A 16,323-nucleotide genomic window follows, 5' to 3' on the forward strand; every position below is an offset into this window, starting at 1 on the left:
TTTTAGTAGAGACGGGGTTTCGCCGTGTTAGCCAGGATGGTCTCGATCTCCTGACCTCGTGATCCGCCTACCTCAGCCTCCCAAAGTGCTGAGATTACAGGCGTGAGCCACCGCGCCTGGCCCTATTTTGTCTTTATATAGATTTGCCTATTCTAGACATTTCATATAAGTGGAATCACACAATATGTATATGATTCCTGTGACTGGCTTTGTCTACTTTCTCTACTGTTTGCAAGGTTCCTCCATGTGGTAGTATGCATCCTTTTTGACAAATAATATACCATGTATGGATACGCACATTTAAGAAATCGATTTATAAATTGAACATTCATGTGTTTCTACCTTTTGGCTATTATGAATAATCCTATGAATATTCACATACAAGTTTTTGTGTAGACATATTTTTCATTTCTTTTGTATATGTATGTGTGTATATATATGTGTGTGTGCGTGTATATATATACACGCACACACACATATATGTAATTTTGTTTGGTTTTGGTTTTGTTTCTTTTCTTTTGTAAAGACAGGGTCTCCCTATGTTACTCAGGCTAAATTTTAATTCCTGGGCTCAAGTGATCCTCCTGCATCAGCCTCCTTCTGAGCATCTGGGACAACAGGTGTGCTCTATATGACACACCACACACACACACACACACACACACACAGAAGTGGAACTGCTGGGTCATAGATCTTACACTCTTAACCACTCCACATTTCAGCTTGTCTTACTCTCTGCTATGATTTAATATGTACATTATCAAATTGAGAAAAAGACAAAAAAATTAAAAATAATAAAATAAAAATAAAAAATTATCAGTAATACTAATAATCACTTCGATCTATTGAGTGTTTATGTTTGCAAAGCCTTTACTTTTTTTTTTTTTTTTTTGAGACAGAGTCTCGCTCTGTCACCCAGGCTGGAGTGCAGTGGCGTGATCTCAGCTCACTGCAACTTCTGCCTCCTGGGTTCAAGTGATTCTCCTGCCTCAGCCTCCTGAGTAGCTGGGATTTCAGGCACCTGCCACCATGCATGGCTAATTTTTGTATATTTAGTAGAGATGGGGGTTTCGCCATATTGACCAAGCTGGTCTCAAACTCTTGACCTTGTGATCTGTACACCTCGGCCTCCCAAAGTGCCAGGATTAGAGGTGTGAGCCACCGTGCCCGGCCTTTTTTTTTTTTTTTTTTTTTTTGAGACAAGGTCTCACTCTGTCGCCCAGAATGGAGTGCAGTGGTGTGATCTAAGCTCACTGCAACCTCTGCCTCCCAGGCTCAAGCGATTCTCCTGCCTCAGCCTCCCAGGTAGCTGGGATTACAGGCACACACCACCACGCCTGGCTCATTTTTGTATTTTTAGTAGAGACGGGGCTTCACCATGTTGGCCATGCTGGTCTCAAACTCCTGACCTCAAGTGATCTACCTGCCTCGGCCTCCCAAAGTGCTGGGATTAGAGGCGTCAGCCATGGCACCCAGGCTACTTTTTTCTTTTTTCTTTTCTTTTTTTTTTTTTCAGAGACAAGGTCTCACTCTATTGCCCAGGCTGTCCTCCAACCCCTGTCCTCAAGCAATCCTCCCGCCTCAGCCTCCCAAAACACTGGGATTATAGGCATGAACCACTGTGCCCCTTTACTTTTATTGTCACTAATCCTCACCACTACCCTATAAAACAAGAATTATTATCCTCATTATACAGAGAAGAGAAACTGGGGCTCACAGAAGTCAGGTGATCTGTCTAAGCTCAAGCAAACTGATATGGGGTGGAGTTGGGACCACAACCCACATCTGCCTGCTTTCTGTGCCCTCTGTGCTTGATCTCACGTCATGGGCCATCCGTTTTGCCAAAGCTTTCGAAACGTGCCTTCTCCCCTCCTTTTAGGCCTTTTCTGGAAGTCAGGCTGGCTTGCAGCTCTCACCCCAAGCTCTTTTCCCCAGCTGGGGCTGAAGACTGGGGAGGAGCTTCATGCGGGCTGGAAATAAATGAAGGGAGGGCTGGGCAGGACAGGGCAGTATTTCCAGGAGGCTGTGAGGGGGAGGTAAGGAGTTTGTTATTGTTTTGGGTTTGGGGATTTTTTTTTTCTTTTCTCCTGGAGACCAGGTTAGGTAGCTCTTGGCAGAGTTTTGCTAGGGATACGAAGTGGGTGAGGCTGAGGCAAGCAGAATCCTCCTGCCTCAGGCTCCCACGTAGCTAGGACTAGAGCTACTGTAGTGCTAAGTGGGAAAGGGAGTTTTCTGCCTCTGTGGGGCCTGGTCTGAAAAGTCCCCCAAATTGTTAAAAGGAGAGAGTGATTGTCCCCAACTGGCAAGGGGGCTTTTGTTTTATGTCCACCCCTTGTGCCCCTTGCTCGGCGAAGCCCTACGTGTGCCGGGGGCTTCGAATAGGAAGAGGACCTCAGGGCCAAGCACCCAGGGACTGAGGGGCTACAGCAGAAACAGACCCAGAGGCACCCGTGGCTAAGAAGAGCAGGATGAAGGGGTAATAATTTTGTGAGTGGTCTAAAAAGACTTTACTTTTAAAGAGTGGAAAGCAATGAAACGGAGGCTTCAAGGCTGCAAAAATTTCGCCCTGGATCAGAGAAAGGCACAACAGGTGGAGGGAACTATCTGTGCAAAGGGTTGGGCCCTTCAAGAGCTGGAGCACAGAGGTTTAGGAGAAAAAGTGGTGACAGATGAGCCCAGGGCTATCTGCTTAGACCTGTGATCTAATACGGGTGCCAAGAGCCACATGGCAATGTAGCTATTTAAATTTAAATTAGTTAAAATTCAATAAAGTAAAAAATACAGCTCCTGTGCCGGATGCAGTGGCTCACGCCTGTAATCCCCGCACTTTGGGAGGCCGAGGCAGGGAGATCACCTGAGGTCAGGAGTTCAAGACCAGTCTCGCCAACATGGTGAAACCCAATCTCTACTAAAAATCCAAACAAAACAAAACAAAAAATTAGGTGGGCATGGTGGCAGGTGCCTGTAATCCCAGCTACTGGGGAGACTGAGGCAGGATAATTGCTTGAACCCAGGAGGCAGAGGTTGTAGTGAGCAAGATCACCCCATTGTACTCCAGTCTGGGTGACAAGAGTGAAACTCAAAAAAAAAAAAAAAAAAAAAATTCAGCTCCTGAATCACACTAGTTATGTTTCAAATACTCAATAGCCACATGGGGCTAGTAGCAATGGTATTGGAGAGTATGTACAAGGCATGCCTCTATCATCACAGAATGTTTTTTTGGCCAGTGGGAAGCCTGAGGAAGGGGTTCGGATTGCTCAAGGACCCATGGGAGAGAGCAGGCTTTGACTGGGCTGCCTGCCTGTGAGGTCTCTGGACTAGAGGTGAGGGAACGGTCCCCAGAAGTGTGAGGTGGTGTGACTCACCTCCTGCCAGCGTAAAGTGGACTCTGTCCCCAGGGACAGGAACAAATCCGGCAAGGCTTCTTCAGCCCTGACTTGGGTTATCTGCTCAGTGTGACCAGAGCCAGGGGCTGAGAAACATGGAGTGAGTGGGACTGGGGCAGGAGCAGCAGCTGCTGAGTGAGGCTGAGCCTGAGCACCTGGTGGGGAGAGGGGTGGGGTCTCCAGCTTGGTCTTGGTTGGCATGCATGGGGCTGGACAGGAGAAGGGCTGGGGGAGGTATGTGTGAGTTGGGATAGAAGAACAGGGAGGAGGGTTGCTGAACAGGGGTTGGGTTGCACCTTGTCTAATGAGAGAGATGGGAACCCTCTCATCTCACCCTGATGAATTGTTTCTGCCTCTTTCCCAGGTCCAACACAGTCCAGCTGACAAGGATGGAATATGCCATGAAGTCCCTTAGCCTTCTCTATCCCAAGTCCCTCTCTAGGTGAGGAAAGTCATGGGCAGAATGGAAAGGGAGCCACCTATGATGTGTGAGCCAGAACTTCTCAAACTTTAATGGGTATATAGGTCACAGGGGACCTTGTTCAAGTGCAGATTCTGATTCAGGAGGTCTGGAGTGGGACCTGAGATTTTGCACTGCCAAGAAGTCCCTGGGTGATATTAATGCTGCTGCTTACACCACCACCACACCGTGCATAGAAAGGAGTAGATACTATGCTTGGTGCTTTTACTCCTGATCTCATTTAAGCCTCACAACAACTTTGGGAAGTGGGGGTTATTATACCAAATGAATAGGTGAGAGAACTGAGGCACATAGTGGGTGCTCTCAATCACCCAGCAAATCCATGAGGGAGCCAAGATTCTAAACTGGGACTGCCTGACTGTAAAATCCAGGTCCTTTCCATTCCTTTGGTTCTAAATTGAGTGCTTCAGTTAAAAAAAAATACCTTACATACTTCAGGCTTCCCCCACTTCATCCAACTTTACAGGTGAGGAGAGTGAGGTCAAGACAGGTGGTAACTGGGGGAATGTGGGGTGGGTCTTTTATTACTTTGCTACTTACTCCTCATGGTCTGAGAACCAGCATATCAACATCACTTGGGAACTTGTGAAACATTTGGAATCTCAGGCCTCACCCAGGTCTACTCAATCAGAATCTGCATTTGAACAGAAGCCCTGGCGACTTATGTGTCCTTCGAAGTTTGAGATGCACTGCTCTAGGAGGCTTTTCTTTCTTTCTTTCTTTCTTTTTTTTTTTTTTAAGTCAAGGTCTCACTCTGTTGCCTAGGCTGGAGTGCAGTGGCACCATCACCGCTCACTGCAACCTCTGCTGCCTCTCAGGGTTCAAGCAATTCTTGTGTCCCAGCCTATGGAGCTGGGATTACAGGCATGTGCCACCACTCTGGCTAATCTTTGTATTTTTAGTAGAGATGGGGTTTCACCATGTTAGCCAGGGTGGTCTTGAACTCCTGACTTCAAGTGATCTGCCCACCTCAGCCTTCCAAAGTGTGGGATTACAGACATGGGCCACCATGCCTGGCCTCTAGCAGGCTTCTGAGTAAGACTAGAGAAGGATTAGCAGGTGATGGGGGGTTGGCTGATCATGAGCCCAGTCGGGAGGGGTGGGGAGGTGGCTCCCCTGTGTGGTGGGCAAGGGTTGGGCAAAGTGGGCAGCTCACCCTGATGCTTCAACTGTCCCAGGCGTGTGTCAGTGCGTACCTCTGTGGTGACCCAGCAGCTGCTGTCGGAGCCCAGCCCCAAGGCCCCCAGGGCCCGGCCCTGCCGCGTAAGCACTGCGGATCGAAGCGTGAGGAAGGGCATCATGGCTTACAGTCTTGAGGACCTCCTCCTCAAGGTGAGAGCGCCCTGCGCGTTGCACAGCCCAGCTGTGAGCTGGGATTCAGCAGAGATGGAGGTCAGGGCTTAGAAGGTGGTACAGTTTCCTTTCTGATACCTACCAGCACCTACAGATGGTAATGCCCACCTGGAGAGCTGTCCAACTAATTAGCAATGGCTGATATCTGGTAACAGGAGGGGGGCAGTAGGTTACCATCCTACACTATCAGTAGGTCAGTGGTATTTTCAGGGCACATTTTTCTTGCTGGAAAATCTCATGCTTCCCACTTCCATTAGTTGTTTTTTTTTTTTTTTTTTTGAGACGAAGTCTCGCTCTTGTCACCCAGGCTGGAGTGCAATGGCGCGATCTCGGCTCACTGCAACCTCTGCCTCCCAGGATCAAGCGATTCTCCTGCCTCAGCCTCTCGAATAGCTGGGACTACAGGCACACACCACCACACCCAGCTAATTTTTTGTACTTTAGTAGAGACGGGGTTTCACTGTGTTGCCCAGGCTGGTCTCGAACTCTTGAGCTCAGGCAATCCACCCACCTCGGCCTCCCAAAGTGTTGGGATTACAGGTGTGACCTATGCTGTGTCACCCAAGTTGTAGTGCAGTGGCGTGATCTCGGCTCACTGAAGCCTCCACCTCCCAGGTTCAAGTGATTCTCATGCCTCAGCCTCCCAAGAAGCTGGGACTACAGGCATGTGCCACCATGCCCAGTTAATTTTTGTATTTTTAGTAGAGACGGGGTTTCGTCATGTTGGCCAGCCTGATCTAACTCCTGACCTCAGGTAATCCACCCGCCTCTGCCTCCCAAAGTGCTGGGATTACAGGCGTCAACCACCATACCCGTCCTCACTGATCATCTCTACAGGGGTGGGACCCTCTCACCTGCAATCCCAGGTGCCTGGTACAGGTCAAATGTTTGGATTAGGCTTCCAATTACTAGGCTCTATTTAACATACAGAAATCAATCATAGCTAACCTCTTTATTCTAAGTTTCCTCCCCTATTTCTGTGTATTAGTTCTGTTCTTCGGAGCCAATTTCCCCTCCTTTGTAAGGCTTCTGGCTGTGCAGACTACATTTCTTGTGCTTTCGATCAAAAGGAACTGTTCATACTCTAGTTTTTGCCCTGAGGTCTGGGCACCCCCTGCATCAAAATGTCCTTGTTATATGTGGCTTCCCCTGGAGGAAGCAATTGCAAACTAACAAAAGTTACACAGTACAAATACAATACAAAACTTTGCCTGAATCATTTGAGAGTAAGTTGCCAACTTGCTGCCTATTACTCTTGGATACTTCAATGTGCATTTTCTACAAATGAGGATATTCTCCTGTGTAGCCATCACACAACTATTACAATCAGGAAACAGTATTACATTACTGTAATTGAATCCTTAAACTCAAGCATTGCCAGCTGTCCCAATAATATCCTTTATAGTGAAAGGATCCAAGTCAGGATCAAGTGTTTATTTAATTGTATGTCTCTTTAGTTTCCTTCAGTATGGAACAATTTTTCAGTGTTTCCTTGACTTTCATTGCCTTGACCATTTTGAAGATTATGAGCCAGCTATTTTTGTTTACTGTCCCTTGGTTTGGAACTATGCATTTCTTTTTTTTTTTTTTTTTTTTTTTTTGAGACGGGTGAGACAGAGTCTCGCTCTGTCGCCCAGGCTAGAGTGCAGTGGTGCTATCTCGGTTCACTGTAAGCTCCGCCTCCCGGGTTCCCACCATTCTCCTGCCTCAGCCTCCTGTGTAGCTGGGACTACAGGCACCCACCACCGGGCCCGGCTAATTTTTTTTGTATTTTTAATAGAGACGGGGTTTCACCATGTTAGCCAGGATGGTCTCGATCTCCTGACCTCGTGATCTGCTTTCCTCGGCCTCCCAAAGTGCTGGGATTACAGGTGTGAGCCACCACACCCGGCCCTATCCATTTCTTTAATTCAAGTTTATATCTTTGGCAGGAATATGATAAAAATCAGTTGCAGGCCAGGCATGGTGGCTCATGCTTGTAATCCTAACACTTTGGGAGGCCGAGGCAGGAGGTTTCCTTGAGCCCAGGAGTTCAAGACCAGCCTGGGCAACATGGTGAGACCCTATCTATACAAAAATAATACAGGAATTAGCTGGACATGGTGGTGTGTACCTGTAGTCCCAGTTACTCAGAAGGCTGAGGCAGGATGATCGCTTGAGCCTAGGAATTTGAGGCTCCAGTGAACTGTGAATGCACCACTGCACTGCAGCCTGTGTGACAGAGCGAGACCCTGTTTAAAAAAAATTTTTAAAAGATTGTCACTGCAAAATTTTATGCAATTTTTGTCACCTTACTGTTTTGATTATTTGAATAAAGTGGTAGGTACAGTCAAGCTTCTCTATGTAACATTTTTCCCTCTGTTATTTATTTTCTAGGTCAGTACTTTGTACTAAGTAAACATTGAATTCTGCATCTGTCACTGTATTCACTTATTATTTATTTATTTATTTATTTATTTATTTGAGACGGAGTCTCACTCTGTCACCCAGGCTGGATTGCAGTGGCGCGATCTCGGCTCACTACAAGCTCCGCCTCCCAGGTTCATGCCATTCTCCCGCCTCAGCCTCCCGAGTAGCTGGGACTACAGGTGCCCACCACCACGCCCGGCTAATTTCATTTTTGTATTTTTAGTAGACATGGGGTTTCACCGTGTTGGCCAGGATGGTCTCGATATCCTGACCTCGTGATCCACCCGCCTCGGCCTCCCAAAGTGCTGGGATTAGAGGCATGAGCCACTGTACCTGGCCTATTTATTTATTTATTTATTTCAAAAGGGACACAGGTATTTCTATTTTAGTAGGATACATGAATGGCAACAGATTATTTATTGACACTCAAGTTGTCCCAGACTTCTGTGTCTTTTTATCATGTCCCCATCATTCTTTGCATGCTTTTTTACTTTCTGGTGCTTTTTTTTTTTTTTTTTAATCATGTCTCCATCATTCTTTGCATGCTTTCTTTCTGGTGCAGCAAGGTATTACAGGCTCATCTTGTATTTTCCCTGCCCTAATTCTTGGCCATTTTTTTCTAAGGTCTGTTTCATTTTAGTGGAGAATGGTATTCAGAAACCGAGATCAGGGAGCTAGGTATGTTCATTGCTATTGATGTGTTGCTGATCCCAGGCCCTTACTGAAAGATTTTTAAGCAGCAAAATATGTTCCTTAGTGAATCCAAGCAAGAAAAGTGACGTGAGAATTCCATCATTCCAAGATAACTAATGATGTGGTTGTAAATGTCCTGAGGAGCCTATTCTTATTACGGACCACGTATTCTGCCAGGTGATTTGCAGCATTTCTTCTGATGAGAGCCTTAAGGTAGTTACCACTATTTCCATTTTCCAGAGGCAGAGGCCAAGTGCATTCACTGGGATTGAAACCCAGGCAGTTAACCTAAGTGTCATGACACTTTTTTTTTTTTTTTTTGAGATGGAGTCTCACTCTGTCGCCCAGGCTGGAGTGCAGTGGCGTGATCTCAGCTCATTGCAAGTTCCACCTCCCGGGTTCACGCCATTCTCCTGCCTCAGCCTACCAAGTAGCTGGGACTACAGGCGCCCGCCACCACGCCCGGCTAATTTTTGTATTTTCAGTAGAGATGGGGTTTCACCATGTTAGCCAGGATGGTCTCGATCTCCTGACCTCGTGAGCCATCTGCCTTGGCCTCCCAAAGTGCTGGGATTACAGGCATCAGACACCGCGCCCAGCTGTCATGACATTTTTACATTTAATCACTGTAACAACTTATAAACTGTACTTGCCTCAACTTTTTTTTTGATGACGAAACTAGTTCAGAGAAGTGAGATAAGTAAAAATGGACCAAAGACCTAAATGTAAGAACTAAAACTATAAAATCCTTAGAAGAAAACATAGTACGTAAGTCTTCATGACCTTGATTTCCTAGATATGGCATCAAAGCAAAGCAACCAAAGGGGGAAAAAACAAACAACCAAACAAACAAACAAACAAAACTGGACTTCATCAGCAATAAAACATTTTTTTTTTTAGACAGAGTCTTGCTCTGTCATCCAGGCTGGAGTGCAGTGGTGCAATCTAGGCTCACTGCAACCTCTGCCTTGCAGGTTCAAGCAATTCTTATGCCTCAGCCTTCTGAATAGCTGGGATTACAGGTGCCTACCACCACGCCCAGCTAATTTTTTGTAATTTTAGTAGAGACAGGGTTTCACCATGTTGGCTAGGCTGGTCTCGAACTCTTGACCTCAGGTGATCCACCTGACTCTGCCTCCCAAAGTGCTAGGCTTACAGGCGTGAGCCACCACGCCCAGCCTAAAACTTGTATATCAAGGGACACTATCAAGAAAGTAAAAAACACAACCTGAGGCCGGGCGCGGTGGCTCACGCCTGTAATCCCAGCACTTTGGGAGGCCGAGGCAGGCGGATCACGAGGTCAGGAGATCGAGACCATCCTGGCTAACACAGTGAAACCCCGTCTCTACTAAAAATACAAAAAATTAGCCGGGCGTGATGGCGGGTGCCTGTAGTTCCAGCTACTCGGGAGGCTGAGGCAGGAGAATGGCGTGAACCCGGGAGGCGGAGCTTGCAGTGAGCCAAGATTGCGCCACTGCACTCTAGCCTGGGTGACAGAGCGAGACTCCGTCTCAAAAAAAAAAAGAAAAAAAAACACAACCCACAAAATGGGAGAAAATACTTGCAAATCATATAGCTGATAAGGTGATAAGGGTCTAATATCAAGAATATATAGTGTTTACAGCTGAACAAGAAAAAGACAACCCAATTAAAAATGGGCAAAGGATTTGAGTAGATATTTCTCCAAAGAAGATAACACAGTGGCCAATAAAACCATGAAAAGATGCTTGGCCAAGCGCATTGGCTCATGCCTCTAATTTTAGCACTGCGGGAGGTGGAGGCAGGCGGATCGCTTGAGCCCAGGAGTTCAAGACCAGCCTGGGTAACATGGCAAAACCCCACTTCTACAAAAAAATACAAAAATTAGCTGGGAATGGTGGCACATGCCTATAGTCCCAGCTACTTGGGAGACTGAGGTGGTAGGATCACTTGAGCCTAGGAGGCTGACGCTGCAGTGAGTCATGATGGCACCACTGCACTCCAGCCTAGGTGAGAGAGCAAGACCCTGTTTCAAAAAAAAAAAAAAAAAAAAGGCTCAGTATCATTAATCATTAGGGGAATGCAAATTAAAATCACTTCATCCACCAAAAAGTGGATATATGGCTGGGTGTTATGCCTCACGTCTGTAATCCAAGCACTTAAGGAGGCCCAGGTGGGAGGACTGCCTGAGCACCCAGGAGTTTGAGAACAGCCTTGGCAACATGGTGAGATCCTGTCTCTATTTAAAAAAAAAAAAAAAAAGATTTTTGGGCCTGGTGCGGTAGCTCACGCCTATAATCCCAGCACTTTGGGAGGCCGAGGCGGGCGGATCATCCAAGGTCGGGAGTTCGAGACCAGCTTGACCAACATGGAGAAACCTTGTCTCTACTAAAAGTACAAAATTAGCTGGGTGTGGTGGTGCATGCCTGTAATCCCAGCCACTCAGGAAGGCTGAGGCAGGAGAATCGCTTGAACCCAAGAGGTGGAGGTTGCAGTGAGTCGAGATCATGCCACTGCACTCCAGCCTGGGCAACAAGAGCAAAAGTCAATCTCAAAAGAAAAAAAAAAAGGATTTTTGGCTAAAATACAGACAATAAAAGCATCAGTGAGGACGTAAGGAGACTGGAGTTCTCATACATTGCTAGTGGGGATGTAAAATGATGCAGACGCTGTGGAAAACAGTTTGGTACCTCCTCAAAGTTAAACATAGGCCCACTGTGGTGGCTCATGCTTCTAATCCCAGAGGGAGGCTGAGCAGGGAGAATTACTTGAGCCCAGAAGTTTGAGACCAGCCTGGGCAACAAAGCAGTACCCTGTCTCCACCAAAAAAAAAAAAAAAAAAATCAGCTGGGCAACATGGCACAAACCTGTAATCTCAGCTACTTGGGAGCCTAAAGTAGAAGGATCACTTGAGCCCAGGAGGTTGAGGCTGCAGTGAGCTGTGATTATACCACTGCATTCCAACCTGGGTTAAAGAGCAAGGCCTTCTCTACAGAAAAAAAAAAAAAAAAATTAAACATAGAGTTAATGTATGACTCAGCGATTCTACTCCTAGGTGTATGCCCAGGAGAATTGAAAACATATGTTCATATAAAAACTTGTACACAAAAACTCATAGCAGCATTATTCGTAATAGTCAAAAATAAACAATCCAAGTGTTCATCCATTGATAAACAGATTTTAAAATCTGTTATATCTATATAGTAGAATATTATTTAGCCAAAAAAAAAAAAAAGAATGAATCATGTCTGGGCGTGATACCACATGCCTGTAATCCCAGCACTTTGGGAGGCCAAGGTAGAAGGATCCCTTGAGGCCAGGAGTTTGAGACCAGTCTGAGCAACATAGCCAGACACCATCTTTAAAAAAACATAAAAATTAGGCAGGTGTAATGGCATGCAACTGTAGTCCTAGCTACTCGGGAGGCTGAGGCAGGAGGATTGCTTGTGCCCAAGAGTTGGAGGCTGCAGGCTGGGCGCGGTGGCTCAAGCCTGTAATCCCAGCACTTTGGGAGGCTGAGGCGGGCGGATCACGAGGTCAGGAGATCGAGACCATCCTGGCTAACACGGTGAAACCCCATCTCTACTAAAAATACAAAAAATTAGCCGGACGTGTTGGCGGGCGCCTGTAGTCCCAGCTACTCGGGAGGATGAGGCAGGAGAATGGCGTGAACCCGGGAGGGGGAGCTTGCAGTGAGCCGAGATCGCGCCACTGCACTCCAGCCTGGGGGACAGAGCGAGACTCCGTCTCAAAAAAAAAAAAAAAAAAAAAAAGAGTTGGAGGCCGCAATGAGCTACAATTATGTCATGTGCCTTCTACTTACGCTTATGTTATGCTTATGATTACTGCATTCCAGCCTAGTAGTCACTGCACTATTAGATAGTGGTGATTGTTGCACAACTTTATGAATATACTAAAAAACCCTGAATTGTACACTTTTAGAGGGTAACTTTTAGAGTATGTAAACTATATCACAATTAAAAATTATATGTGACTTACATTATATTTTATTGGACAATATTATTCTAGACTATGAACCCTGAAGCCAGGAACCAAAAGGTACCATGATAAAGTCTCTGGGTAGTGATTCCACAGCAGAGGGCCTGGACTCCAGTTCCACCTCATAGACCCTAGCCCACTTGTTCTGGGATGGCAGAAGCATCACTGACCTTATTCCCCAGGTCCGGGACACTCTGATGCTGGCAGACAAGCCCTTCTTCCTGGTGCTGGAGGAAGATGGCACAACTGTAGAGACAGAAGAGTACTTCCAAGCCCTGGCAGGGGATACAGTGTTCATGGTCCTCCAGAAGGGGCAGAAATGGCAGCCCCCATCAGAACAGGTGAGCTCCCACCTGTAGGGGGAGAAAATCGGGACCCTGGGAGATGTCTTCAAGGGGTGCTAAGCATTTGCTTGTCTCAATGCAGGGGACGAGGCACCCACTGTCCCTCTCCCATAAGCCTGCCAAGAAGATTGATGTGGCCCGTGTAACCTTTGACCTGTACAAGCTGAATCCACAGGACTTCATTGGCTGCCTGAACGTGAAGGCGACTTTTTATGATACGTACTCCCTTTCCTACGATCTGCACTGTTGTGGGGCCAAACGCATCATGAAGTGAGCAAATTGGGATTTCCTGGGGATAGGGTGGGTACGGGCAATGGGAGAGCCCCTGTCTGTTCACATGGACTCAGCCTTCTTAGCGCCTGGGTCTGGCTTTGGTGCTGACAAAGCATAGCCTGTATCAGACAACACGGAGCCTGATGGGTTCTCGAAGTGCTGTGGACAACACTGGCGTGTGCCCCGGGATGCACATGTTCCTCCTGGTGGAACCTGGATGCATTTTGTTTTTATGACTACTTTCTACTCTAGCAACTACATTTTTTATTGAAATAGGGAGTTTTCCTAAGTAGTCTTCTAGTCAATTTTTAAGAAATGAATATGTGTTGGCCAGGCGCAGTGGCTCACACCTGTAATCCTAGCACTTTGGGAGGCCAAGGTGGGTGGATCACTTGAGATCAGAAGTTTGACACCAGCCTGGCCAACATGGCAAAACCCAATCTCTACAAAAATACAAAAATTAGCTGGACATTGTGGTGCATGCCTGTAATCCCAACTACTTAGGAGGCTGAAGCAGGAGAATTGCTTGAACCTGGGAGGTGGAAGTTGCAGTGAGCCAAAATTCCACCACTGCACTCCAGCCTGGGCAAAAGAGCAAGACTGTCTCGGAAAAAAAAAAAAAAAAAAAGGCATGTGTCAAAGATTTAATTGAATTTATTAATTAATGAGAGAACTAGCAAGAAGTTACAATCAGTTCAAAGGAGAATTCAAAATCCCACACATATATAGGTCCAGCAAGAATGGTGAGATAGGCTGGGTGCAGTGGCTCTCACCTGGAATCCCAGCACTTTGGGAGGTCAAGGCAGGAGGGTCTGTTGAGCCCAGGAGTTGGAGACCAGCTTGGGCAACAGAGTGAGACCCCGTCTCTATCACACGCGTGTGTGCACGCACACACACACAAAATGCTGGCAGTGGTAGTATGTGCCTATAATCCCAGCTAGGTGGGAGGATTGCTTGAGCCCAGGAGTTTGAGGCTGCAGTGAGATATGACCATACCACTGTGTATTCCAGCCTGGGCAACAGCATGAGACCTTGTCTCTAAAAAGAAGAAAAAAAGATAAATGTATACACACAAAATTGGGTTTTTTTTCCCCCATGGGAATGGGAGGGATGAAATAATCTTCCCTCCATATGACAGAATTAATTTGCAAGTCTTATGGACCAGAGTCATTTGTACTATATAATGAACTTTTCTTAAAACTTATTTTTGAAAGTCTAACCATATGTCTCAAGAAGCATGAGAATACGTGAGGTTAGAACCCGCTCCCGCTTCCCCATTTCCCCTACTTTCCAAACATCCAACCCCATGTTGCTTTATGCTATTTCAGCCTCATGACCCTGGGTGGCAGGTGCAATCCCATTTTACCCATGAGGAAGCTGAAGCTCAAAGCTAGAGCAGTTTGCTAAAGTTCACCCAGCTAAGAAGACTGGATTAGGACTTAGACCTGCCTGATTCAGGTTCAGTTCTCAGTACATGCTCATGCCAGGCATGGGTGTCTTCATGTCCAGCACTCCGAACATGAGCTAGACTGCAAGTGACTTGGAAAGGCCTCAGAGTCTAGAACAGAGTGTCTCAAGGGGCAGAGCCATGTTATGGAAATTAATCTGGTTGGTCCAAAGTAGTAGTAGAAAAATAGAAAGCCTTATGAAATGATCTGGGGTTTTGCATGAGAAAGTAGGAAGGTTCCGGGCATCTCGGTTAAGGTGGAATTGCAGGTCCTCGCCCTAATCCTGATCTCACCTGCAGCATCTGTTCCTATTTGCACATCGCTCTAGAATTGATGAAGGGCTTTTAGTGCTACCACCTCAGTGATATTCAAATGTTATTAATGAAGAAAACAAACATAATGAAACTAATCCCTTCCAGGCCAGCATGGGAATAACGGGGTGCAGGGAGGGGGTACACTCTTGTTTTTTATTTATTATTTATTTATTTTTGAGACAGACTCACTCTGTCACCCAGGCTGGAGTGCAGTGGCACAATCTCAGCTGACTACAACCTCTGTCTCCTGGGTTCAAGTGATTCTCGTGCCTCAGCCTCCGAAGTAGCTGAGATCACAGGTGTCCGCCACCATGCCCAGCTAATTTTTTGTATTTTTTAGTAGAGACAGGTTTCACCATGTTGGCCAGGCTGGTCTCAAACTCCTGACCTCAAATGATCCACCTGCCTCGGCCACCTAAAGTGATAGGATTACAGGCATGAGCCACCAAGCCCAGCCTTGTGTTTTTTGTTTGATTGTTTTTTGAGACAGAATCTTGCTCTGTCACCCAGTTTGGAGTGCAGTGGTGCCACCTCGGCTCACTGCGACCTCCGCCTCCTGGGTTCAAGCGATTCTCCTGCCTCAGGCTCTGGAGTAGCTGGGATTACAGGCACCCACCACTACGCCTGCCTAGTTTTTGTATTTTTAGTAGAGACAGAGATTCGCCACGTTGGCCATGCTGGTCTCGAACTCCTGACCTCAGGTTACCGACCCTCCATGGCCTCCCAAAGTGCTAAGATTACAGGCGTGAACACCATGCCCAGCCTACTTCGTGGTTTTGACTTGCATGCCCTCTCATTCCACCCAGGGAGGCTCTCCGCTGGGCCCTCTTCAGCATGCAGGCCACGGGCCACGTGCTGCTTGGCACCTCCTGTTACCTGCAGCAGCTCCTTGATGCTACGGAGGAAGGGCAGCCCCCCAAGGGCAAGGCCTCATCCCTCATCCCGACCTGTCTGAAGATACTGCAGTGAAAGCCCAAGCCCTTGGAAGCTTTCCCCAGTGAAGGACTAGACTGGGGGCCCCATGCTCAACTGGTAGTGCCCACAAGCCTGGCAGCTGTAGAGCCGCTAACCTCCCCACACCTCCCTCACCACACAGGACCCTGAGTGAGGAGGAGGGGCTGGAAACCTGGGGTGGGTTGGCCAAAGGAGAAGCTCAGGCTCCTGGCCCGGCCCAGCTCCTTCCTGCCCAACGCAGCTTAGCCCGTCCAGACTGGTCCCGAAGTCTGCCCCTCCATTGGCATGAAGTTTGCCCCTCAGCAATCTGGCCTCGCAGGCTGTACTTTCATGGTGCTCTCCACCTTCTGGCCCCCATCCTGGAACATTCCTGAGTGAATTTGCAAGTGCACCAGCATGTGATATTAGGGAGTTTGCAATAAATTATTGAGGCTGATGTATCTTTTTTGCCTGTGTTCTTTGGGGTGGGGTTCTATCTGGAAGGTTGGAGGGGGCTAAAGGAAGAAACGAATCTATTGTCAAAGTATTCTCTTTAATGTAGGATTACAGGTAATAGCACTTTTTCTACCAAAGTTGAAAAAAAAAGAGCTGGGCACAGTGACACGTGCCTGCAGTTCCAGCTACTCAGCAAGCTGGGGTGGAAGCATCCCTTGAGACCAGGAGTTCAAGGCCAGCCTGGGGCACAATAGC

The 16,323-nt window shown here is 47.1% G+C and overlaps 2 protein-coding genes across 7 annotated transcripts in view; one reads left to right on the plus strand and one right to left on the minus strand.

The window, feature by feature from the left end:
• Positions 1–12,540, minus strand: part of IL17RE (interleukin 17 receptor E) — a 45,517-nt gene extending 32,977 nt beyond the window's left edge. The window contains exon 1 of the mRNA XM_030802048.1: positions 12,471–12,540. The gene's annotated coding sequence lies outside the window, so the exon portion shown is untranslated. The remainder of the gene's footprint in view (positions 1–12,470) is intronic.
• CIDEC (cell death inducing DFFA like effector c) lies at positions 1,770–16,073 on the plus strand. Of its 6 annotated transcripts, none has more exons than XM_030802068.1 (7): positions 1,770–2,036; positions 3,751–3,828; positions 5,046–5,199; positions 12,331–12,360; positions 12,483–12,641; positions 12,727–12,914; positions 15,486–16,073. In XM_030802068.1, the coding sequence occupies exons 1-7, from the start codon at positions 1,981–1,983 to the stop codon at positions 15,646–15,648; spliced, it is 828 nt and encodes a 275-aa protein (XP_030657928.1). In that variant the 5' UTR covers positions 1,770–1,980; the 3' UTR covers positions 15,649–16,073. The 6 variants fall into 6 exon arrangements, with proteins under 6 accessions (XP_030657928.1, XP_030657929.1, XP_030657931.1 ...); XM_030802071.1 differs by lacking the exon at positions 12,331–12,360 and adding an exon at positions 3,211–3,323 and having other exon boundaries at positions 2,007–2,036; XM_030802069.1 differs by lacking the exon at positions 12,331–12,360 and having other exon boundaries at positions 15,486–16,069.
• The last annotated feature ends 250 nt before the right edge of the window (positions 16,074–16,323 follow it).

The sequence above is a fragment of the Nomascus leucogenys genome, chromosome 21, assembly GCF_006542625.1.
Source record: "Nomascus leucogenys isolate Asia chromosome 21, Asia_NLE_v1, whole genome shotgun sequence".
Lineage (NCBI taxonomy): Eukaryota > Metazoa > Chordata > Mammalia > Primates > Hylobatidae > Nomascus > Nomascus leucogenys.